Raw genomic sequence first — 25,551 nt, 5'->3', positions numbered from 1 at the left:
AATTGCAGAGAAGATGGTGGGAGGAATGGACGGGCAAGTGGAACGTCCATGATTGGATGGGATCAAGTGAAACGGGGCAGTTAGCAGGTGATTATGTTCTTTCTGTCTGTGCTGCATGTTGCTAATTGCAAAGCTGAGTGACATACCAGAAGAGAAAGGAAAACTTATAGGCTTCAGCAACACATACAAAATGCTGGAGCAATTTAGCAAGTCAGGCAGAAACCAGTGGAGGGGAATGAACAGCAGATGTGGGCTGAGACCTTTCAATAGGAGTCCTTAAGATTTCCGTTCTTTAATTCTCCATCCCACTCTGACCTACCTGTCTGTGACCTTCCTGCATTGTTTTCATGAGGCTCATGTTCTGTCCAGACAAATTGCAGCCTTCCTGACTCAACATTAAACTCTCCAGCCCTAAGTATCTCACTTTTTTTTAATCTCTGTATCAGAATTAGCCATTAGTTGCAGAACTGGCCATTTCTGTTGTAAGCCATCTATCTATGAATTTGGCTCAATTTTTCTTACACCCGAGCTAGAGGCCTACTGTCAGGCCTCTAACAACCAATTCCTTAATGTCAACAAGACAAAGGAGATGGATATCAGCTTCAGGACACCTCATACCACTCACAACCTCTTTTCATCGGCAGCCCAGCAGCGGAAATTACGTGCAGTTTCAAAGTCCTACAAGTGCACATCTCACGCAATCTCTTATGGTCCCGGAATGCATCCTACACAACCTGGAAAGCTCATCAACACCTCTACTTTCTGAAAAGGATGAAGAGGGCTAGACGATGCACATCCATACTCAAGTCATTCTATAGATGCCCAGCAGAGAGCATCATAACAAACTGCATCTTTGCTTTGTCTGGAAACTACACTACGGCTGTCAGGAAGACCCCACAAAACTGCCCAGTGCATCGCCAGCACTAGCCCACCCACCATCAAGAACATAGACGCAGAAAGCTGCTGGAAAAGGGTCAGAATGTCATGAAGGACCCCATCCTCCCAGCTCATGGCCTCCTATCAGGAAGGAAGCCACATAGCCACATACACCAGGGCCACCAGACCAAAAGCAATTACTTTCCCCAAGCAGTAAGGGTGCTCAACACCACCAGCCACCTCTCCATGTCTCCAACCACCACTACTCTATTATTTCCTGTCAGTCACCATATGTACAGACACTCCTGTGCCTAGCGTCACTTAATGGACATACAGTCTAACTATTTAAATTATCTTATGTACTTTTTTTGTGTTTTTATTATTATCATGTTCTTCATCTTTTGTGTTTTTTTCTGCACTGCATCAGATCTGAGGTGATAATTATTTTGTTTCCCATTATGCTTGCATATGGGAAATAACATTATACTATCTTTAATCTTGAATCTTAGCCATCACTGAGTAGGTCTCATGGTCGTGCTATAAGCAACGCAGAACACAGAGAGAAAGACAGAAAGGCATCATCCCATCCTATCTGCATCATTAACTCATTTGACTTAATTAGTCTCACCTTAAATACGGCTCTTCTCATAATGGAAGGGTGAGCCAGGGATGGTGGGACAGACCGGGATGGATCTCTGTCTAGCTATCGCGGAGGAGGCAGTGGTCTGGGAGCCAGTGCTGTTGGAGCAGTTAGAGGAGGTTGTCTAGCTGTTAAAGCTCTGAGTAGCTGGGATTGGGATTGGAATTGAGGGTCTAGGGTTGTACTGATGAGTTGGGTTGGGGGTTTAGGGCTGAGATTTGTGTTGAAGAAGGTGGGATGGCTAATAAGGAGGGTTAGATTTATCTTGGAGGAGGTTAAAAGTCAGCACAACATCACAGGCCAAAGGATCTGTATTATGGTATACTGTCCTATGTTCTGCATAGCCACCTCACCACATTTTCTCAGTAAATTGAAATTATCTTTGTTATTTTTGCTCAATTCTGACAAAAGTGCTCCAACCTAACATACTAATCCTGTTTCTCGGTCAGGAGGTGATCCCACTGGTATGTCCTAGGCGCCCTACAGGAGAAGAATTCTGCAGACTGGTTTCCCTGAGCAGACTTTGCAAAGATTTGACAAAATGCCTCATCACCAGAACACTTAAACACATGTAGGTCTTGTTTGGCTGGCAGCATGAGGGGCCCTCACTGTCAGATCTTGTTAAACCCCACCGCACGCTGTTCTTGGGATGGCTCTGCTGGAGGTGAGGTGATCATCCTTCTTCTGTTTTGCCATACGGTCTGGAAAGGAGATGCAGTGGTTTTTTTCGTTGAGGCTCACTCCAAACACGCACCTTGTGGCACTCTTTTCTCCATGGCCTTTTCCAAGGGACACAGACACCTGATACGCTACCTGATTGGCCTAAAACTTGCAGATCTTCAGTGTAAAGAGCTGCCTTTTGCCTGACAGTAGACAAATTGTAGTTCCAAGATGCAGGAATACATGCTGAGGCTATGTTGAAGCTTGGTTCTGTTGGCACCCTCTCACCATTGTACCTCAAAGGCTGGAACCCTGTAAATTTTGCTCAAGGAATGTTCATGAAATAAAACTGATCTCACGTTAATGTACTATAAATAGAATGATATGCACTGGAAACATATAAATAGTCTTTATTATTTATTTGCAATATTTACAAATAAAATAATACTTTGTAATTAAAGACTAAAGGCTGCACACGCTACAACACATCATTCAAAAATTAAGTCTGCTCCATTGAAGGTTTTACTGGGTTCATTTGGGTAGATGCGCAGAAATTATTTTGGCTTATGGGATAGCACTAAGTCCAAGATCAGGAGTTGGGAACCTTCTTGCTCGGGGGAGTGAATAATCTATGTAACTTGCTCATACAAGATGCACAGACTGTGAAAAGCAAGCAGGCAGGAGAACAGCAATGTGGGCAGAGTTGTTTGAAATGGAGTGAGATGACTCTGATGAAGAGTATGATACTGGCGTGCACTATTTGGACCAAATGACCAGTTCCTATACCATAACCATTAATCCTTGATTATCTTCTGATTTTGATAAAGAACACCCATAATGTGGCACTATGTATTATGACTCTACTTTAACATCTGTGCTAACGATTATAGCAGGCAATTTGCAGCTAGTTTGCAATGCTTTTATGTTTAATTTATGCTACAATCTACCCTTAATTCAAAAATCACAGTTTATATTATCTGATAAATTTTTATTTTATGCAGCACAGGTTCCATTTTACATGCTTTATGTTGCTTAGTTCAAACATGTGAGTCTCTCAAATATATTTTAATGGAAAAAAATTACTCCAAGCCACCAGAAGTTGGCTACAATCTCGAGGTGAAGGCTTAAATAGAAGAACTGTGTTCTACAGCACTAACATCCCTTATCTTGATGAATAGAAATAATGCAGTAATTGAGAATAAAGATAGGGATTCAAACCTGCTTCTTCCTCAGATGGTACATTAAACACAATATTATGAAAAATGACAAATTGCCCACTCAATCACTTACTCTGTTAAACTAAAAAAAAGACTTGACTTCAGATGTCTAAACAAGGTTAATGTACTAGATCTCATTGCAGATTCAAACATTCCTTATTAAATTAGGGTTTTTATCATTCAACATTTGGTAATTAGTTGAGTATTTAGTGGATCGTTAGGAAATAAATTAAAGAAATGTAACGTTCTAAGAACTTTTGCCTTCCACGCTAACATCTCTGTGCCATTTTGTAAACTCCTAATCATTAACATACAAAATAATACACGAATAATTCGCATTTTGCTGTTTGGGAGTGGTGAGAAGGGGCAAGAGAATAAACTAAAGTAAGATCGGAATCAGATTCACTGACAGATCAATGAAGTGACAGCAGCTGTACTTCATTTGGAGTTTGAGGAGATTTGGTATATCACCAAAGACACTTGCAAGTTTCTACCAATGTGCTATGGAGGGCACTCTAACTGGCTGCATCACTGTCTGGTATGGGGTGGGGAGTGCTACTGCACATGATCGGAGTAAGCTGCAGAGAGATGTAAACTCAGTCAGCTCTGTCATGGGCACTAGCCTCCGAGGTATCCAGGAGATCTTCAAAGAACAATACCTCAAAAGGGTGGCATCAATCATTAAGGATCCCCATCGCCCAGGTCATGCCTTGTTCTCATTGCTTCCATCAGGAGAGAGGTACAGAAGCCTGAAGGCACACACTCAATGATTCAGGAACGGCTTCCTGAATCATTGCTATAAAAAACTATTAAAAAACCTATAAATTACTATAATATATATATGAATATGAACATCACTTTCACTTTTAAGGCAGATGAAATAAAAAATTATTTGATAAAGTCAGTCTAGATCCTATAATCTGCATAATCAAGGGTAAAATCTGGAGCACCATTTAATCCATTACTGTTGGAAGTAAATGCTTACAGAACAAGATAACAGTAAAGGCATGAATTAATTATGGTCTTGTAATCAAACAGGTCAGGATCTTGCTAGACGTCCCATCAGGAAGCTGCTGATGGATCTACAACACTGCACATGAGAATGAGAAACGGAAGGATTGGACAACAAGGGCTGCAGTCGGAAAAGGAGTCAACCCCGACAGCCCACAGACTCCGCGAGGGAGGCGCATAAGCGGTAACTATCAGCTAGGTTATGGATCTTTGATTTGATAGTGATTTGGAAGTAGTTTAATTGATTTGCCATAGCGAAAAAGTAGCACGCAGTAAGATGTAGCACACCACCTCAATAACCTCTTTACTAAAGCTCATAATTTCTTGCTAAATCACAAAGATGATGGAAAGGTTGGTGTAGCCCTAGTTCCTCATGTATCCCTCAATGGCTGCTTGTATGAAAGGATTCAAAAATGCTGAATCGTCATGTTTGGACAGTCACAGAACATTTACAAGTGGTATTTTCATTCAGACTGGTCTATTAAAGGACTGACACCATCGAGCTCCATGCACAAATTGTGCATGTGCAGAACTGTGCTTCTCAATTACTGCATGACCAACACTCGACAGCTACCGCCCCTCACCTCCCAAACTTCTCTGCTGCCATTAACACAGACACCAAGCCCTTTTCAATATCTCTCCACCAAGTTCCACCTTTGGCCGATGTTCTTTTTCAGATTGTTTTTACATAACTCAAGCAAAATACCACCATACTCCCGATAATGCCTGAGAGCTGTAATTCTGAGTCGATATGGATAGATTTTTAAAAGCGCAGGGTTCTGAAAATTAGGAAGGAAAGGTGGAGTTGAGGGCAACTACTATGATATGGAGTAGATTCCACACTTTCTCCCTCTCACTCTGCCATTCAGGAAGATTATGCCTGATCTGTTTGTAATCGCAATTGCACAATCCTGCTTACTCATGGTAACTTTTGACCACTACCCTTCCACCCGTGTTTGTATATATAAAAGACATGCTTCCATTGAGGACGAGAGCTCCAAAGCTCTCTGATCCTCTGAGGAGAAAAGGTCAGGTAATCTCTGCTATAAAATGAAGAACTCTTTATGCTTTAAACATTTACCATTTGTATTAGATTCTCCTGTGAAAGAAAACACCCTTTCCATATCCACAATATCAAGATCCCTCAGGACCTTAAACATTTCAATCTTCTTTCATTTTCCTTATCCCCAGTGGAAATGAGCCGAGCTTGTCCAAACCTTTGTGAAAAGACGAGTTGCCTTTTCGGAATGCTGGAGGCCTCAGCACATGGGCCTAACTCTGCTCCAATTTCTTTTATTCCAGTTTATTCTTATTATTGAATTAGCTGTTCCTTTTCCTGCATCTCAGCAGCTTGACATTCACTTTTACCGACACCTGATGTAACGCACACAGTTTAGGCAGCATCTACAGAGGGGAATAAACAGTCAACTCTTAGGCAAAGCCCCTTCATTAGGATCTCAGCCCAAAAAGTCTACCGTTTACTCCTCTCCATAGATGTTGCCTGACCTGAAGAGTTCCTCCAGAGTTTTTTGTGTGTTTCTCTACATTTCCAGCATATGCAGAATCTCTTGCCTTTATAATAATTTTTACATCTCAATTTACTCTTGACCTCTCCGTGAAGAAACTAGTAGCATAACTTTTATTGCTATGGTTCGCCATCACTTGCAACGTAGAAGAGCTCTGTATGTTTTTAAAAATAAATAAAATACCGGGAGACTGTGACAGACACTTAGAATTAAGGAGAACAATAAGTTCCCATTTTTACAATCCATTGAACAGTTCTGATTGACCCACGATGTCTGACTACCAAACAAGTGGCTTGGAAGTAAACTGTTCACTTGGAACTGGGTCCTCACAAGATGGCGCGGAAAAGTGGCGACTGCGTGCAGCTCCGACGGGAATGATCAGATACTCCCATTTAGGGAATACAGCTGAAATCCAGAGTCGCAGTCACAGGCTCTTCGGTAAGTTTCACCTCACTATTTTATACTCCATTATTGCGCTATATTTTAATATTCATTTCTTATTGTAATTTATATTTTATGTAATTGCACTTTACTGCTGCCACAAAGCATCAAATTTAACAACCTACCATTTGCCAGCGATAACAAGCCTGATACTGAGCTGAGGGGCATTGGGGAGATTTCTCCTGCTCTTCAATGCAATGCCAAGTGATTTTCGGCATCCAAATGAGTGAGGAAGCTAGGTGTGAGACTTTGTTCAAAAGACGTTGTCTCCAACAGGTATACTTCAGTACTGCATTGTTCAAGGGTATTCCCTCAAATTGCTGGAAAACCACAATTTCCCAAACTGGAGACTGGAATGCAAACACAGTTGTCTCTGGTATAGTTCCTTACAGTCCCAGTTCTATCCCCACTCCTGCCTAATCTTACAGAATAATGAAGAATCACAGCGCAAGTGACAGGGTTAACACCAGAAACAGCAGTTACCACTTTGGGAAGAAAAGAGTGAACTGGCCAATGAGGATTCTTTAGCACGTACATACAAGTTTAATGCCTCTTTCTGGTCTTTACTCTGTTTAATGCACAGATAATGCAAACTCATGCCTCTGATTTGATTTTGGTCTCCTTGAGATTACTACAGAAATCAGAGTACGTTCAGTAATTACTGCAGAATTTTTCATATCTTGTACTTACAATGCATTGTGAGGCAGGGCGGTAGTGTAGAGGTTAGCAACACGCTTTACAGTACAGGTGATACGGGTTCAATTCCCACCTCTGCTTGTAAGAAGTTTGCATGTCCTCCCCCATAAACACATGGCTTTCCTCTGGGTGCTCCAGCTTCCTCCCACGGTGCAAAGACTCACCGGTTGGTAGGTTAATTGGTCATTGTAAATTATCCCGTGATTAGGGTAGGATTAATCTGGGGGGGTTGCTGGGTGACATGGCTTGAAGTGCTTTAAGGGCTTGCTCTGCGCTGTATGCTGATAAATAAATATTGATGTGCAGCTGACAAGAGGCCCAGTTCTGAGCACACGTTCCCCACAGAAAGGTCAGTCCAAGTAATTTGCAAAATTATCCCTAGGGCCTCGATTTAATAAATGCTTCCATTGGCCAGGCTGTGCCACGTCTCCTGAAGCAGCTCTGCCAAATTCATCTCCAAGGAGAATACAAGGGGTCGCAGGGTGGATAGGCAGAAAGTCAAATTAAGGCTTAAATTCACAATGAGCTGGTGATGGTCAAAGCAGCATTGCATGCTTTTTCATCTCTGGTTCTATGTATAGATATTTCATTACTATCTGCAGTCGATGTCTGCCGCTCAAGTTCAATGAATATTAAACAATTGGAATAAAAATATTAGACAATGCTGGCAGGCAGTACGGAAGCGGAATATGTCTTCTTGTCAAAAGCATGTCACATAATTGAGGTTTTAGAAGTTATGGATCTGCCAGGCAGATGGTCTCCTTAGCTAACCTGCTGAGAAATTGAAGTTATGAAAGTGACTTCCATAAATATGCTGCTTTATTATCTGGTATAAGGAACCAACTATTGTGCTATAAATACAAATCTGGGTTACCCGCTATCACATTGAGATTCACTGCTAGTATGCTTGGCTTCTTAGGTTACGACTTCAGGTCCACTCCAGTTTAAAAATTCCGACGAACACTCAAGAGCTGTGCTGATTAATATGTATACGTTAGCCCAGATGATCCAGTCATTATCATACTGCTGTTCGCAGGAACAACTAAACACGGTAGCGTAACAGTTAGCATATCACTTTACAGCTGCAGTGACCCAGGTTCAATTCCCGCTGCTGTCTACAAGGAGGTTGTACGTTCCTGAATTGACTTTATCACTTACATCTTTCAAATGCATGAGGAGTAAAAATCTTTACGTTACCTCTCTGTCTAAATGCGCAATGTGCAATTTATAGTCATTTATATTAGTTGTATGTTCAACAGGATAGTCAATATAACATAGAAGTACACAGTTGTGTCAGCATGCGTTACGCAGTCTGATGGCCTGGTGGAAGAAACTGTCCCGGAGTCTGTCGGTCCTGGCTTTTATGCTGCGGTATCATTTACCGGATGGTATCAGCTAGGTCAGGGTGAATCGGGTCCCCAATGATTCTATGGGCCCTTTTTACGCACCTGTCCTTGTAAATGTCCTGAATCACGGGAGGTTCACAACTACAGATGCGCTGGGCTGTCTGCACCACTCTCCGCATGGTCCTGCGATTGAGGCAAGTATAGTTCCCGTACCAGGCAGTGATGCAGCCAGTCAGGATGCTCTCAGTTGTGCTGCTGTAGAAAGTTCTTAGGATTTGGGGACCCATACCAAACTTCCTCAACCATCTGAGGTGAAAGAGGCACTGTTGTGTCTTTTTCTCCACACAGCTGAAGTGAACGGAGAGATATGGATGATAAACAGGAGGAGAACGTTTAGTATAAATTGGTATCAAGATCAGCAGAACATCATGGTTCAAATCGCCCATCCAGCGCTGTACTGTCTCCAGAGAAAGTGAGTAAGTGAACAAGTGCGATGAAATGTGGGCTTTGTAGCAGAGAACAAGTGAAATTGTGAACCACAACATATGCTCCTGCAACATATTTCACAGTAATCATCTATTCTCTAGGCAGCTGGGACAGGTAATAAATGTGGCTTAATCAATGTCCTGAGCCCAGCCTCACATAAATATTGCTGAATTAACAGCCTCAATTGGCAAACAACAGAATATAATGGATGACAACAAAATGTAGTGTACTGCCCCTCGTAGCAGGCGTTAAGATCAGAGAACATTTTCTTGGAGAGCTGAAGCATGGAGAAGAAGCAATGATTATTTCTGTCTGTACAGTGATAATGTATAATGTAAAATACAGTACAATGCAACTATTGACATAATGCAACAGACTCTAAGGGCATAGTCTGCTATGTAGAATAGTACAGAATAGTCCAGGCCATTCAGCCCACAATGAGGTGCTGACCCTTTAACCTCCTCCAAGATCAATCTAACCATTTCCTCTCAAATCCCACTCTAATCATCTTTCATCCATGCATTAAACATTTTACAGCATCTGCCCAAAGTTAAGGCAAGTTTATCTGTAGGGTTGCACTTTACCAAGGAAGAGGCAAGATTCTCTTTACTTCCTGGAAACAACACACTAAATGAACAAACCAGGAACAGACCCTTCTATCCAACTGATCCTTCTCTGTCCTGCCTCCTCCATCTTCCCAATTTGGTACACCTGGCCATATTCTTCCACCTCTTATGTGGACTACACCACAACTTTTTGCTGGGTGTCTTTTCACGTGGGCTGCAAAAGTGTGCTGACTGGAACACATAGAGTGCATCACACAAAGAAAGGTTGTACGGCACCAAGCCAATCACTCCCCCCCCCCCTGCATTCTTTCATTCCTCTGTTTCTGATGTATCTGCTTAATATTTTGAAGTGCTTCGCTCTGAACGATCGTCTGAAGATTAAAAGAGAGCATCATGTGTATAATTTCATTTCTTTTTTTGGGGGGGGGGTATATTTGACAATTTTGCCATAAAGTTAAGGCTATTGTGATCTGCGCTGTTTTTCTTTCAGAATCAGAATCAGCTTTAGTATTACCAACATATGCCATGAAATGTGTTGTTTTTGCGGGGGCTGTGATGAACTACATATACCTGTCTGGACACGCCCCCTGCTGACTGCTACTGTGGCTCCTCCCACAGACCCCGGTATAAAGGCTATTGAGGTCTGAGCCCGGCCTCTCAGTCTCCAGGATGTAGTATGGTGGACACCACTGCTTGTTCCTTCTTCCAGTCAATAAAAGCCAATATCTCGCCTTTACATCTCAGAGTGAGTTATTGATGGTGCATCAATTTTATTGACTGGAAGTTTTAAAACATGGAAACCGTTTTACGTCTGGAAAGATTGGATTTGGACCCCCAAGCCCCTGGAGCAGATCTTGCCTTTGAACTCTGGCTTGCATGCTTCCAGTCATACTTGGAGGAGTTTAGTGCAACTGAACCCGCTGTTATGCACAGAATTCTCCTCTCGAGGGTCACCCCAAAAGTTTATTCATTTATCAGGGACCTGTTGACCTATGAAGGGGCACTGGACGCCCTCAAAAGACAGTACCTGCGGCTGGTGAACATCGTCTATGCAAGACATCACTTAGCTATGTGATGACAGCGGCCTGGAGAGTCAAGTGCCGAGTTTCTCCAAGACCTACAGACACCCGTCCGAACTTGTGACTGCAAAACGCTCACGGCGGAACAGCATGCAGAGCTGCTAGTACGAGACGCCTTTGTGACAGGACTGAGGTCAGTGTACGTGCGTCAGAGGTTGCTGGAAAATGCCGATCTTACCTTACGCTCGGCAATCGAGACGGCCGACACGCTGGAGGCTGCTCTGCACAACGCTGATGCTGTCCAGTCGCGAGATTCCCCGCTGGTTCTGTGGACGCCTCAGACCCCGCCGCCGGTTCCCGCGAGCGAATTCGTCAATGCTGCTGCCAGTCGCGATTCCACGAACTCCCCGAACCCGACCACGGCTGCGGCCAGGCGGAAGCCTAAGCTGCGTTATTTCTGTGGACTTGAAAATCACCCCCCGAAAACGCTTTTCGGCTCGTGAAGCGACCTGCTCCAGCTGCGGGAAGAAGGGTCATTTCGCCAAGGTCTGTAAGTCTAAACTACGAGCGGGGTCGGGTAGCGCTGCGGGTGAGACATGGGGGCCGCCATCTTGCATGCCCGGATGTGGGCAGCCATCTTTGTCGGCGTCAGCATGCCCCGCCCCCGACCCGCCGGTGTTTACCGGGCACCAAGACGGCTCAACTCTGGCCACCGTAACCCTCGACCAAAGCGCCCCACACCAGCTTGCAAGGTCCATGATGGACATCCTGGTGGAGGGGCACAGGACTAGCTGCCTGTTTGACACGGGCAGCACTGGGAGTTTTATTCACCCGGACACAGTGCAACACTGCGGACTCGTGACACAGCCGGTAAGTCAGAGGATCACTTTGGCTTCTGGGTCGCATTCCACAGACATCCGGGTGGGCTGTGTAGCGACATTGGTGGTGCAAGGCACAGAATATCAGAACTTTGCGCTACTGGTCATGCCTCAACTGTGCGCACCTGTGCTATTGGGGCTGGACTTCCAGAGCCATCTCGAAAGTGTGATAATGGCATATGACGGGCCCCTCCCATCACTCACTGTCAGGAATCCTCAGTTTTGTGGGACCTCGCCATATACCCTGCTACTGACCACACACACACACCGACCCACACATCCCACCCTGCACCATGCCGACAGCTGCGCTACCGACACCACTTGCAGTCTCTCCACCCTCAAGATCCCTCCCCCATCGCTGTTCGCCAACCTGACCCCCGACTGTAAACCTGTGGCAACTAAAAGCAGGAGATACAGTGTGGGGGACAGGGCCTTCATTCAGTCAGAGGTGCAGCGGCTGCTCAGGGCAGTGATCATTGAGCCAAGCACAAGCCCTTGGCAGTCCCAGGTGGTTGTTGTTCGGACTGGGCAGAAAGATAGGATGGTCGTGGACTATAGTCAAACCATCAATAGGTTTACGCAGCTTGACGAGTACCCACTACCCCGCATCGCGGGTATGGTCAACCAGATAGCTCAGCACAAGGTGTAATCGACAATAGATCTGAAATCCGCTTATCACCAGCTCCCCATCCGCCCAGAGGACCGCCCCTACACTGCCTTCGAGGCGGGCGGCAGGCTCTATCACTTCCTTCATGTCCCCTTCGGTGTCATGAATGGTGTCTCTGTCTTCCAGAGGGAAATGGACCGGATGGTGGACCAGTACTGACTGAAGGCCACATTTCCCTATCTGGATTACATCACCATCTGTGGTTGCGACTGGCCGGATCACAACGCCAACCTTCAACAATTTCTCCAAGTGGCCGAAGCTCTGAACCATACTTATAACAGGGACAAGTGTGTGTTCAGAACCACCCGACTCGCCATCCTTGGGTATGTCGTGGAAAACGGGGTCATTGGCCCTGATCCCGACAGAACTCCCTCTTCCCTCCACTCTCAAAGCTCTCAGACGGTGCCTGGGTTTTTTTTCCTATTACGCCCAATGTGTACCCCATTACGCAGACAAAGCCCGCCCCCTGGTCAAGTCTACCACTTTTCCCCTCTCTGCCGAGGCCTGCACGGCCTTCAGCTGCATTAAAGGGGACATTGCCAAAGCAACGATGCATGCGGAGGACGAGACCATTCCCTTCCAAGTAGAGGGTGACGCCTCTGATTTTGCGCTGGCTGCTACCCTCAATCAGGAAGGCAGGCCAGTAGCATTCTTTACTCATACCCTTCACAGCTCTGAAATTCGGCACTCCGTGGTGGAGAAAGAAGCCCAGGCCATAGTGGAAGCTATTAGGCACTGGAGGCACTATCTCACTGGCAAAAGGTTCACCTTGCTGACCGACCAGCGTTTGGTTGCGTTCATGTTCAGCAACCAACAGCGGGGCAAAATCAAAAATGATAAGATTTTGCGGTGGAGAATAGAACTCTCCACCTACAACTATGATATTCTGTACCGGCCTGGCAGACTCAATGAGCCCCCTGATGCCCTATCCCGGGGAGCGTGTGCCAGCGCACAGCTCGACCAGCTGTACACCCTTCATGCACATCTTTGCCATCCGGGGGTCACCCGATTTTACCATTTCGTGAAAGCCTGGAAACTGCCGTACTCCCTGGAGGACATCAGGACAATGACCAGGGACTGCCAAATCTGTGCTGAGTGCAAACCGCACTTCTACCGTCCTGAAACGGTGCAACTTGTCAAGGCCACCCGCTCTTTTGAACGACTGAGTGTTGACTTTAAGGGCCCCCTTCCCTCCACTGACCGCAATGTCTATTTTCTCAATATTATCGACGAGTACTCGCGGTTCCCCTTTGCCATTCCCTGCCCCGACACTGCTACCACATCCGTCATAAAAGCCCTGCGCCAGCTCTTCACTCTGTTCGGATATCCCTGCTATATCCACAGTGATAGAGGGTCCTCCTTTATGAGTGACGAGCTGCGCCAGTACCTGCTAGCTAGGGGCATTGCTACTAGTCGGACCACGAGTTATAATCCCCGGGGTAATGGACAGGTGGAGAGGGAGAATGCCACAGTGTGGAAGACCACACTTTTAGCCCTTAAGTCAAAAGGGTTGCCGGTCTCTCGATGGCAGGAGGTCCCCCCTGAGGCACTCCACTCTATCCGCTCTCTGTTATGTACGTCCACCAATGCCACCCCTCATGAACGCCTATTCTCTTTTCCCAGTAAGTCTGTCACTGGGACCACTCTACCAGTTTGGCTGATGTCCCCGGGGCCAGTGCTGCTCTGGAAACATGTGAGGAGTAATAAATACTCCCCGCTGGTCGAGAGGGTTCACCTTCTACATGCGAACCCCAGTATGCTTACGTGGTCTTACCTGATGGGCGGGAGGACACGGTCTCCGTCCGCGACCTGGTGCCCGCAGGAGCAGCAGACCACTACCTCGAACACTCCCTGGTAACTATGAACCCTGTACCTGAGGTGACACTGCGCACACCAGGCCCTACACAGACTCCTCACGACACTCCTATACTGGGCGTTTCGTACGCATATATACCAGGCGCCTCGCACATGCGTGAGGGATCACTGACGCCTAGTGGGCTGACACCTCCAGTTAGGCCGGAACCAGCACAACCTCCATCTCCTGTGCAATCACCACCACTGGCACCTGTGCAATCACAGCTGGTGCTACGTAGATCGCAGCGACAGATTCGACCACCTGATAGACTTAACCTGTAAGAAACTTCGCCACATGGGGACTCTTTTAAAACAAAGGGGGGGGGGGGTGAATGTGGTGAACTACATATACCTGTCTGGACACACCCCCTGCTGACTGCTCCTGTGGCTCCTCCCACAGACCCCTGTATAAAGGCGATTGAGGCCTGAGCCCGGCCTCTCAGTCTCCAGGATGTAGTATGGTGGTCACTCACTGCTTGTTCCTTCTTCCAGTCAATAAAAGCCAATATCTCGCCTCCCGTCTCAGAGAGAGTTATTGATGGTGCATCAGGGGCAGTACATGAAATACTAAATAACAAATCTATATATATAGTTAAATTAAGTAACTATTGCAAAACAAAAGTAGTGAGGTAGTGTTCTTTCAGAAATCGGATGGCAGAGGGATCAAGCTGTTCCTGAAACGCTGAGTGCCTTCAGGTTTCTCCAACTTCTTCCTGATGGTAGCAATGAGAAGAGGGCATGTCCTAGATGATGGGGGTCCTTAATAACGGGTGCCACCTTTTTAAGGGATCGCTCCTTGAATATGTCCTCGATGCATTGGATGCTAGTGCCCATGTTGGAGCTGACTGCGTTTACAGTTCTCTGCATAGTCCCCCCCACCGGGGGGGGGGGGGGGAACTATGTGTATTTCTTTGTGTATTGGGGGGCAATACCGGGCAGCGATACAGCCAATTAGAATGCTCTCCATGGTTCATCTGCAGAAATTTGCAAGTGTCTTTGGTGACATAATGACTCTCCTCAGACTCCTAATAAAATTTAGCTGCTCTTGTGCTTTCTTTGTAACTACATCAACATGTCAGGCCCAAGGTAGACTGTCAGAGATGATGACACCCAGGAACTTGAAATTGTTCACTCTTTTCCACGTCTGATCCTGCTATGAGGACTGGTGTGTGTTCCCTTGTCTTACTCTTCCTGAAGTCTAGAGTCTTTCCCAAGTTTACTTTTCAAATTCATTTAGTTCCCACAAGACATAAGACACCAACAGACACCACTTAAAAATATATTTTTCTTTAAAAGAACTTCTTAGTATATTTAAACATAATAACTTGCTGGAAAAATGGCTGAAAATGTTATTATCTTAGCAAAATACCTGGTGCAGCGTCTATGAGTTACTCAATTTAAAATAACTGACATGAACCTTAATACAACAGAACAATGTAATGTATGTTGGGGTACAATAGGCAGCAAGTGCAGGATCTGCAGACAGCACCAATCTCTACTGAAAGATGCAAGAAATTTGATGTGTGCTTTTTGACTCTTATTTCCAGTAGACCTTCAGTCTCTTGCAATCAGATTGATTTTGGACCTACTGATTAAGACAATGCAATTGTGCGCAAACTCTGGCTTTAAGAAACGTGGAGATGAACATTTTAATGACATATTGAATCTTCAGGCACTCAGTTGCCTGGTCATTTATCTGACTGCCTGCTTAAAAGGAATTATTTAAATATTGGTCTTGCGCACGTGTGGAAAGAATTATCTAACTGCTAGAATGGCATCGGAATATCCAGAAATGACAAAGGGTCATTATTGTCCAGAAAAGTAAGCGAACAGAAGAATTCATAGCCTAATTTGCTTCTGAATTAGTTACCAATGATTGCATTCTGTAACGGGGAAAGGAACTGGTTTCCTGTTCAATGTAACTAGTGTTTACTGGTGAAGAGACAAATGGTTTTAGTTATTCACTGTTGGGAAAGACTACTTCAGCTTCATTAACGTCACGGCATATCTACGTCTGATAAGGATAATACTTATTTCAATATATAGAACAAACAAAGGCTTGGGAGAAGATGATCGGTGTTGTTGCGCCTGAAGCTTAAAAGGACACAGCCTTGACGAGCCCAATTCGGGCAGACACTGGGAGTAGACCAAATGCTTTTTAGCTTGAAGTTCAGCAAAAGCATCTATTGAAGAAAAAGATTGTGCAAAATCACGAATGCCTGTTTTCAGCTTGAGTAAATGCTTTCTAATTTTGTTTCAACGGCAATACAAGACAGGGCGCTGTTTGGTCTCCTGATTATACTGCCCACGGGATAGAAACTAGTCCACTCACCTTTAATAGACCATTAACCACCTGGCAGCACAAAACCTCTTCTTTAATTATTTTCAGCAGCAATTTATGTAATCACTCTGGCTCAGATCAATAACCCACTTTCGAACCAAGATATATGGATGTCCTGAGCAATTCACAGAGGCTCCTTGCCTTTTGTAGCCTGCATTGGAAGCGTGTGGGCCTGAACTCGTTTAGCAAAAAGTCAAAACCAAACTTTTTTAACCGTTTCGATTGAGGGAGCAGGTTTCATCGGAAGTTCCTAAGGTTCTAAAGTCCTCTTTTATTGGATGAACTACTGTAAGTAGGTCTGAAAACTGACTTCTTACAGAACCTGGACATCAATAGAAACTTAATAGAAAGATTTAAATTTATGAGAGGCAGAGATAGGATAGATAGTAAAAGTGTTTTACCAGGGTGAAACAGAACATAGAAGAGTACAGCATAGGAACAGGCCCTTCAGCCCATAATATCTGCAACAGACACAATGCCAAATTAAACTAACTCTCTTCTGCCTGTGCACGATCCATATTCGTCCATTTCCTGCATATTTGTGTGTCTATGAAAAGCCTATCATCTCACCATAATCACACCCGTTTCCACCATTACCTCTGGCAGTCCACTCCCCGTGTAAAATAACTTGTCCATATATCTCTTCGAAACTTTCCCTTATCTCCTTAATGTGTGTCACCTTGCATTTGAAATTTCTACTCTAGGAAATGGGTGGCAGGGTGGAGGTAAGTTTCCACCAAAGGAAGTGTAAGGCAGTCCTTCCCTCTGCTAGCCTGTAGGCCGCCCTTGGGCAAGGAGTAGCACCTACTTAGCCTCGCCCGCCCCTCTCACGTGAAGCCATGGGAGCAGGTGGTGGATGGTCGTGTCAGTATCTCAAGTCTTGGTTATGTGACGATTGGTGCCAGGCAGACAATCTCTGAAGAGAATTGACAATGGTTGGGGTCACCCATCTTGTGAAGACACTTTCCAGAACAAGGCAATAGCAAACCACTTCTGTACAAAAATTAGCCAAGAACAATCGTGGTCATAGACTATGATCACCCATGTCATCCAGCATAAAATGATGATGGTGGTGATGACTGTGGGAAAAAGATTCTTATTACCCTGTCTGTGCCTTCCTTAATTTTATAAACTCTACCATGTCTCCCCTCAGCCTCTGACACTCTGAAGGAATTAACCCAGACTTCTCCAAATACTTTTAGATCATTAGAGGAATCCTGGTAGACCTGTCCTGCAGCATTTCCAGAGCTTTCACATTCTTCCGGAAATGGGGTAACAATATTAGACACAACATTCTGTGTGGCCTAAACAAAGTTTTACATGCTATACAGTAGCTGCAACATGACTTCCTGCCTCTTAGAGTCAGCACCCCAACCTGAGGAAGCCAGCACATTGTGCACCTTCTTAGTTACTTTATCTACTCGTATAGCCACCTTCTGAAAGCTATAGACCTGGGCCCCAAGATCCCTCTGCACATCAGTGCTCTTAAAGTTCCTTCCATGAACTGGATATTTTTCCTTGCATTTGATCTCCCAAAGTGCAACACCTCACACTTCCATGGATGAAGCCATTTCTCTACCCATATCCTGCTGAACTACCAGCAATCCGAGTGCAAAGCTTTAACTCGAGAAACCAAAGGCATGCAGCAGGGTAGATTAGTTGCCCACTGTAAGTAACTCCTCATGTGTAGGAGATAAAATCAGGGGGAGTTGATGAGGATAAATTGGGATTAATGTAGGATTAGTATAAATGGGATCTTGATGGCTGATGTGGGCTATCAGGCCTGATTTCCATGCACTATGACATACTACGACCAAGTTTCCTCTAAATCCATTTTAGTCATGTCAACTGATAGGTCACAAGAGAAGAACAAGGTTATTGCTGAGCCTGGAGGGAAACATTGAATAGGTTAAGACTTCAGTCCTTGGAACGTGGAAGAGTGAGAGGAGATTTGATAGAGGTAGACAAAATTCTGAGGGGTATAGATAGGGTAAATGCAAGCAGGCTTTTTCCACTGAGGTTGGGTGGGGTTACAATTAAAGGTCATTGATTAAGGGTGAAAAGTGAAAAGTTTAAGGGGAACATGAAGCAAAACGTCTTCATTCAGAGGATCATGAGAGTGTGGAGCGAGCTGCCAGCGCAAGTGCTGCATGCGAGCTCAAGATGGAAGGGAAATGGAGGGCTTTGCTCCCAGTGCAGTTCGATGGGAGTAGGCATGTTAACTGGCTTGCCATGGACTAGATGGGCTGAAGGGCCTTTTTCAGTGCTGTACTTTCCTGTGACTCTCTAACTCCCATTTCAACTCTCGAAAAATTCCACTGAGTCTCCATTCATTAACCCTTCATCCAAAATAAGTCATTAGTACAGTGCTGCACACCCTAAAGTTTCAGTCTGGAATATTACTGTATATCTCTTGACAGTATTAGACCATCTATGCTTTAACAACCACTCTAAAGTAATTTAGGACCTGCAAATGACAATGTATCACAGAAAGTAGCAATGACTCACTACACATCAGATCTTAAAAACAAACATAGCTAAACCTATTTAAATAGATTAGTAATCCAAGTCACCTTTTCCAATTATCAATGTCATTTTAACTCCACTCTCTGACTAAGACAGCAGAGAACTACTTTTTGAAAGTCATCTGCATTTCTGCTTAGACTACTGGCAAGCAAATAGTGATGAGGCAAAAACTAGATTCAAAGTACATTTATCATCAAAGTATGTATGTATTATACAGCCCTGAGATTTATCTTCCTGCAGACAGGCACAAAACAAAAGAAAAACATGGAACATATTCATGGAACATCACCTCCCACCCCCAGTGCAAAAAAGATCATGCAAACGGCCAAAGAAATGAGCGAAAGACACAGAATATAAAACACAATATATGAAAGAGTCCAGTGTAGCGATGTAGAGATGACATGCAGTCGGTAAGTCGTTTCGAGACTAGTTTATTCAAACTTCGCAGCGCTGGCATTTAATCCCTAGCGCCCACCCTCTCCAGGCAGAAATGACGTCAGAGGTGCTTTACCAAAGTGTCCTCCCGCGCGCTGGCTATTTGTGAGCCGGTTTGCCTGCGCAGAAAGTGAGTCGCCAAATAACCCTCCCCCAGAACCAGCAATACACCCCCCAATGTCCACAGTCTGGATCAGCCTCTGTTTGGGAGGTCTGCCTCTGCACCCCGGTGCCTGAACCTCGACCGGCTGCGCCAAGTCCACGTGGGCTGGTTTGAGTCGGTCCACGGTGAAAACCTCCTCTTTCCCCCCAATGTCCAGAACGTACGTGGACCCGTTGTTGTTGATCACCTTGAACGGCCCCTTGTACAGCCACTGTAGTGGTGCCCGGTGTCCGCCCCTTTGTACAAACACAAACTTACAGTTCTACAGGTCCTTGGGTACATGGTTTGGGGTCCATCTGTGCTGTGAAGTCACCATGGGGGCCAGGTTGCCGAGCCTTTCGCGTAGTCTGTCCAGGACTGCTGCGGGTTCTTCCTCTTGCCCCCTTGGGGCTGGTGTGAACTGTCCTGGGATGGCCAGGGGTGCGACGTACACCGACTCAGCCGACGAGGCGCGCAAATCCTCTTTGGGTGCTGTGCGAATTCCAAGCAGGACCCAGGGAAGCTCGTCCACCTAGTTAGGTCCTCTCAGGCGGGCCATGAGAGCCGACTTCAAGTGACGGTGGAAGTGTTCCACTAGTCCGTTTGACTGTGGGTGGTAGGCAGTAGTGTGGTGGAGCTGTGTTCCCAACAGGCTGCCCACAGACGACCACAGGCTGAAGGTGAACTGGGCGCCTCTGTCGGAGGTAATGTGGGCCGGTACCCCGAAGCGTGCTACCCAGATTGCAATCAGTGCTTGGGTGCAGGAATCGGCAGATGTGTCGGTGAGCGGGACGGCCTCTGGCCACCTCGTGAACCGGTCTACCATAGTTAGGAGGTACCGCGCTCCTCGTGACACTGGTAGGGGGCCCAAGATATCCACATGAATGTGGTCGAACCTCCGGGGGTGGGTTCGAACTGCTGCGGTGGGGCTTTAGTGTCCCGCTGCACCTTGGCTGTTAGGCACTGTGAGCACGTTCTGGCCCATTCACTGACCTGCTTGCGAAGTCCATGCCATGTGAACTTGCTGGAGACCAGCTGGACAGTTGTCCTGGTAGATGGGTGCACCAAACTGTGTATGTAGTAGAAAACTCACCACCTCCAGGCTGCCAGGACGATGGGGCGAGGTTGGCCAGTAGCCACGTCGCACAAGAGGGTCCTCTCACCTAGGCCTACGAGGAAGTCCTACATCTGCAAACCCGAGACTGCGGTCCTGTAGTCTTGTTGTCTGCCTGCTGCGCCTCCGCCAGTGCTGCATAGTCCACCCCCAGGGACAGGGCCTAGACAGCTGGTCTGGAGAGTGCGTCTGCCATGACGTTGTCCTTTGCCGAGACATGCTGGATGTCCGTCGTGTACTCGGAGATGTAGGACAAATGTCGCTGCTGGCAAGCCGACCAGGGATCGGACACCTTCGTGAACGTGAAGGTCAATGGTTTGTGGTCCGTGAACACGGAGAACGGCCTGCCTTCTAAGAAGTACCTGAAATGCCGGATTGCCAGATACAGTGCCAACAGTTCCCGGTTGAAAGCACTGTACTTGAGTTCGGGTGGTCGTAGGTGCTTGCTGAAGAACGCCAAGTGCCCCTCGATGAGCAGCTCCAGCACCCCACCGACTGCTGTGTTGGATGCGTCCACCATGAGTGTGGTCGGAACGTCCGTTCTGGGGTGCACCAGCATCGCGGCATCTGCTAAGGCTTCCTTGGCTTTAATGAAAGAGGCTGCGGCCTCCTCATCCCAAGTAATGTCCTTGCCTTTACCCGACATCAGGGCGTACAAAGGGCGCTGAGGGGAGGAAACGGTGGTAGAAGTTCACCATACCAATGAACTCCTGTAGACCTTTGACCGTGTTGGGCCGGGCAAAGTGGCAGATCGCGTCTACCTTGGTGGGTGGAGGTGTTGCCCTGTCTTTGGTAATCCTGTGGCCCAGGAAGTCGATGGTCTTGAGACCCAACTAGCATTTGGCCGGGTTGATCGTGAGGCCGAAATCACTCAGGTGGGAGTAGAGCTGGCGGAGGTGGGACAGATTCTCCGGGTGACTACTGCTGGCTATAAGGATGTCGTCCAAATAGATGAACTCAAAGTCCAGGTCACGTCCCACCGCATCCATTAGCCACTTGGAATGTCTGTGCGGCATTCTTCAGGCCAAATGGCATTCAGAGGAACTTGAACAGGCCGAACGGGGTGATAAGTGCTATTTTGGGGCTGTCTTCAGGGTGCACCGGGATTTGATGGTATCCCCGGACAAGGTCTACTTTGGAAAATATTCTTGCCCCATGCAGGTTTGCTGCAAAGTCCTGTATGTGCGGCACGGGGTAGCAGTCTGGTGTGGTAGTCTCATTCAGTCTGCGGTAGTCGCCGCATGGTCTCCAACCCCCAGCTGCTTTGGGCACCATGTGCAGGGGGAAGGCCCATGGGCTGTTGGACCTCCATACGATCCCCAATTCCTCCATCCTCTTGAACCCCTCCTTCGCCAGGCGGAGCTTTTCCGGGGGGAGCCTTCGTGCACGGGCATGGAGGGGTGGTCCCTTGGTCGGGATGTGGTGCTGGGCATGGCTGCCGTGAACTGCGGTGCCGCGAACTGCGGTGCCGCAATCAATGGAAAGTCCACCAGGATTCTGCTGAATTCGTTGTCTGACAGTGTGATGGAGTCCAGGTGTGGGGCTGGCAACTTGGCTTCACCCAGGGAGAATGTCTGGAAAGTCTCGGCATGTACCAGTCTTTTCCCTTGCAAGTCGACCAGCAGGCTGTGAGCTCACAAGAAGTCCGCCCCCAGGAGTGGTTGGGCCACGGCGGCCAGTGTGAAGTCCCACGTGAACTGGCTGGCACCGAACTGCAGCTGCACTGTGCGGGTGCCGTAGGTCCGTATCGTGCTGCTGTTTGCGGCCCTCAGTGTGGGTCCTGGCTTTCTGTTGCGGGTGTCGTACCCCGTCGGGGGCAAGACGCCAATTTCCGCTCTGGTATCGACCAAGAAGCAGCGTCCTGACTGTTTGTCCCAGACATACAAGAGGCTGTCCTGGTGGCCAGCCGCCATAGTCATTAGCGGCAGCTGGCCCTTACAGGGCGGGCGACAACGGCGGGCTTTTGTGCCCCACTGCTGGTGGTAGAAACACCACTGTTCACTGGCCTCCTCACTCCTGCCTCTGTGTTGTGTGCGCCCCCTGCCAGGCCTGGTCTGGTCTGCTGTTGGGCGCGTGGCCTGGTAATCTGACTGACAGATGCCACGCTCTCCCTCTTGGATTTCCGCAGCACGTCTGCCCGGGCCACTACCTTCTGAGGGTCGCTGAAATCTGCATCGGCCAGCAGCAGATGTATGTCCTCGGGCAGTTGCTCTAGGAACGCTTGCTCGAACATGAGGCAGGGCTTGTGTCCATCAGCCAGGGCCAGCATCTCGTTCATCAATGCCAACGGCAGTCTGTCTCCCAAACCGTCCAGGTGAAGCAGGCGGGCACCCAGCTCATGCCGTGAGAGCCCAAAGGTCCCAATGAGCAGCGCTTTGAATGCTTCATATTTGCCTTCTTCCGGGGGCGACTGTATGAAATCCGCAACCTGGGCGGCTGTCTCTTGGTCAAAGGCGCTCGCCACGTGGTAGTAACGTGTGGAATCAGAAGATATCTGCCGAATCTGGAACTGGGCTTCTGCTTGGTTAAACCACACGCATGGTCGCAGCGTCCAGAAAGTTGGCAGTTTTAGCAAAACTGCGTGAACAGATGAAGAGTCGGTCATCTATGGTCCAAATCCCGTTTGGACCGTCGGGGTCACCGACGTAGCGATGTACTACATACGGAGCTAGAGGCAACACACAGTCGGTAAGCCATTTCGAGACTAGTTTATTCAAACTTGGTGGCGCTGGCATTTAATCCCTAGCACCCGCCCTCTCCGGGCGGAAATGACGTCAGATGTGCATTACCAACGTCCCCCCCCCCGCGCGCTGGCTATTTGTGAGCCGGTTCACCTGCGCAGAAAGTGGGTCGCCACACCAGGCACATTCAGTTCAGTTCAATCCAATCCAGCTAACAGTGAGTTTTGGTCAGATGCAAATTAAATGCGCCTACCTCACCACAATATAACAGCAAGTAAGCTTGCCGCCTCTCTGAATGTAATATTACTTTGGAATTGGCCCACCCCTGTACTAAACACTCTGTATCAGAGCTTGCTACAATCACACTTTAATTCAAATTAAGGCTAGAATTTCAGTCGTTTAACTGGAGGCCTTTTTCAGCTGTTTTTTTTAAGAGAAATAAAGGGTAAATAGAGCAAGAAAGTGGTGGCCAGATAAAGAATCAGCCATGATCTTATTGAGTGGGGGATCAGGCACAAGAGCCATTTGAGCATCTCCTGCATCTTTTATTTATGTCAGCACAAAGTTTTGCTTTATTTAGCAATTTTCTCGGTTGAGTCTAATTCATGCTAAATATTCTAAATCATCCCTGATTGTTGATTGATGTTCCAAAAATTGTGGCAAATTAAGCGCAAACTTTGCTTTGTATACCGCAAAGAAAAATATGATGTCAGTTCGACACCCCACTTGGACCTGACTGGTTCTACCAGCCTAGGATCATTTTCCATTCAAGTAGCATTCTGTTGGGTTTGACAGGATATCTGGGTAGAAATTGCCATCGGATGTATGGCTGCATTTTTAGGTCCAATTTCCAAGTAGAGTCCACAAAGAAAATCGCAGGTGAAGTCTCCTTCCGACGGGTGAGATGGTAATAGATTGGCGTCTGTAATTCCATGCTGAGGGGATGTTGACAAAGTTGTGGATGCTTTGGTTTTTCCTTCCGGTTGCTCTATTACTCAAGGAGAATGTCGAAACCAGTCCACTTAGATTGGGTCTGAAAAGTAACAACATTTCTGAATTGAGAGACATTTCTGGCACCCAGCTGACATTGATCCACAGGAACTCTCAGTCTATTCTTTCTGTTAATATATTGCTTCTTTTAACCCTTAACACTTTGTTGATTTTTTTATATATAAGCAATTCATGACAAATACACTTCCCAATCACTGGTTAAAAGCTCTCTGTTCTCTTGAATTTAACCAATGATTTTTTTCAATTATCCCACTATATAAAATTCTATGGGATGCTGCTTTCGAAAGATTACTTCAGTGTTCTAGCCAGCATGGTTTCTGTGTCAGTAAACAGACTTATTTCTTAATGTACAGTAGGGTCTAGAGATTAAACCACAACTTTTAGAAATGAATTGAATTTGACTTTATTTAATACATCCTACACATACATGAGGAGCAAACATCTTTATGTTATGTCTCCGTCTGAAAATGCAATGTGTAAATTATAGTAATTTCTAATAAATAGTCTTGGTCTTGGTGGCATCTGTCGGTCTTGAGAGACCATGGATCTGCATCTGTAGTTTCCAGGGTGCAGGCCTGGACAGGGTTGTATGGGAGACCAGCAGTTGCCCATGCTGCAAGCCTTCCATTCTCCATGCCACCGATGTTGTCGAAGGGAAGGACACTAGGACCCAAGCAGCTTGGCACTGGTGTCATCGCAGAGCAATGTGTTGTTAAGTGCCTTGCTCAAGGACATAAATCCACTGTCTCAGCTGAGGCTCGAACCAGTGGCCTTCAGGTTACTAGTCTGATGCCTTGCCCACTAGGCCATGCGCCAACACTAATAAGTAGTAGATACAGTAAAATATATAACAGAACAGCCATTATAGCTTAGAAATACAATTGAGTCAGTATGAATTACTCAGTCTGATGGCCTGGTGGAAGAAGCTGTCCAAGAGCCGGTTGGTCCTGGCTTTAATGCTGCGGTACCATTTCCTGGATGGTAGCAGCTGGAACAGTTTATGGTTGGGGTGACTTGGGTCCCCAATGATTCTTCAGGCCCTTTCTATGCACCTGTCACTGTAAATGTCCTGAATAGTGGGAAGTTCACATTCACAAAAAGGGCAATAACACTTTTGACTGACCCCGCAGAATCTGCTACGACTGAACACACTGACATCTTACCAGAAGTCTTCCACTGAAAAGCGAGGTCTTCCGTCAGCGAGTTGCTTGTTGGCGGCGTAAGTGAAGGAATTGGACTGGATGCGTGAAAGAGGCATCGGAGGAGATGGCGCACGAAGGCGGAATGCAGTCTAACAATGAGTGACTGTCTTAGCTTTTCTTGCGATCGCAATGACTCGTTAATGTGGTATGCTGCAAGTCCAATTCACTGATTTATTGGCGGGTGGCAGGATCGGCCAGCGGGGGAGCAGTGTAGCC

At 46.6% G+C, this 25,551-nt stretch overlaps 1 protein-coding gene across 11 annotated transcripts in view; it reads right to left on the bottom strand.

Moving 5' to 3' along the window:
• The window catches only part of LOC132383416 (ephrin type-A receptor 7-like), a 693,221-nt gene that overhangs the window by 304,333 nt on the left and 363,337 nt on the right, over positions 1–25,551 (bottom strand). The window contains exon 6 of one of the 11 annotated variants that reach the window (XM_059954350.1): positions 23,934–24,155. The exons of the other annotated variants lie outside the window; for them this stretch is intronic. Within the exon in view, the coding sequence (XP_059810333.1) occupies positions 24,145–24,155 (11 nt within the window). The 3' untranslated portion in view covers positions 23,934–24,144. Of the gene's footprint in view, positions 1–23,933; positions 24,156–25,551 lie in introns of those variants that run through there. 11 annotated transcript variants of the gene reach the window in all.

The sequence above is a fragment of the Hypanus sabinus genome, chromosome 30 (assembly GCF_030144855.1).
Source record: "Hypanus sabinus isolate sHypSab1 chromosome 30, sHypSab1.hap1, whole genome shotgun sequence".
NCBI classification, from domain to species: Eukaryota; Metazoa; Chordata; class Chondrichthyes; order Myliobatiformes; family Dasyatidae; genus Hypanus; species Hypanus sabinus.
Note: the sequence above shows the minus strand (reverse complement) of the source record. Positions and strands in the feature narration are given on the sequence as shown.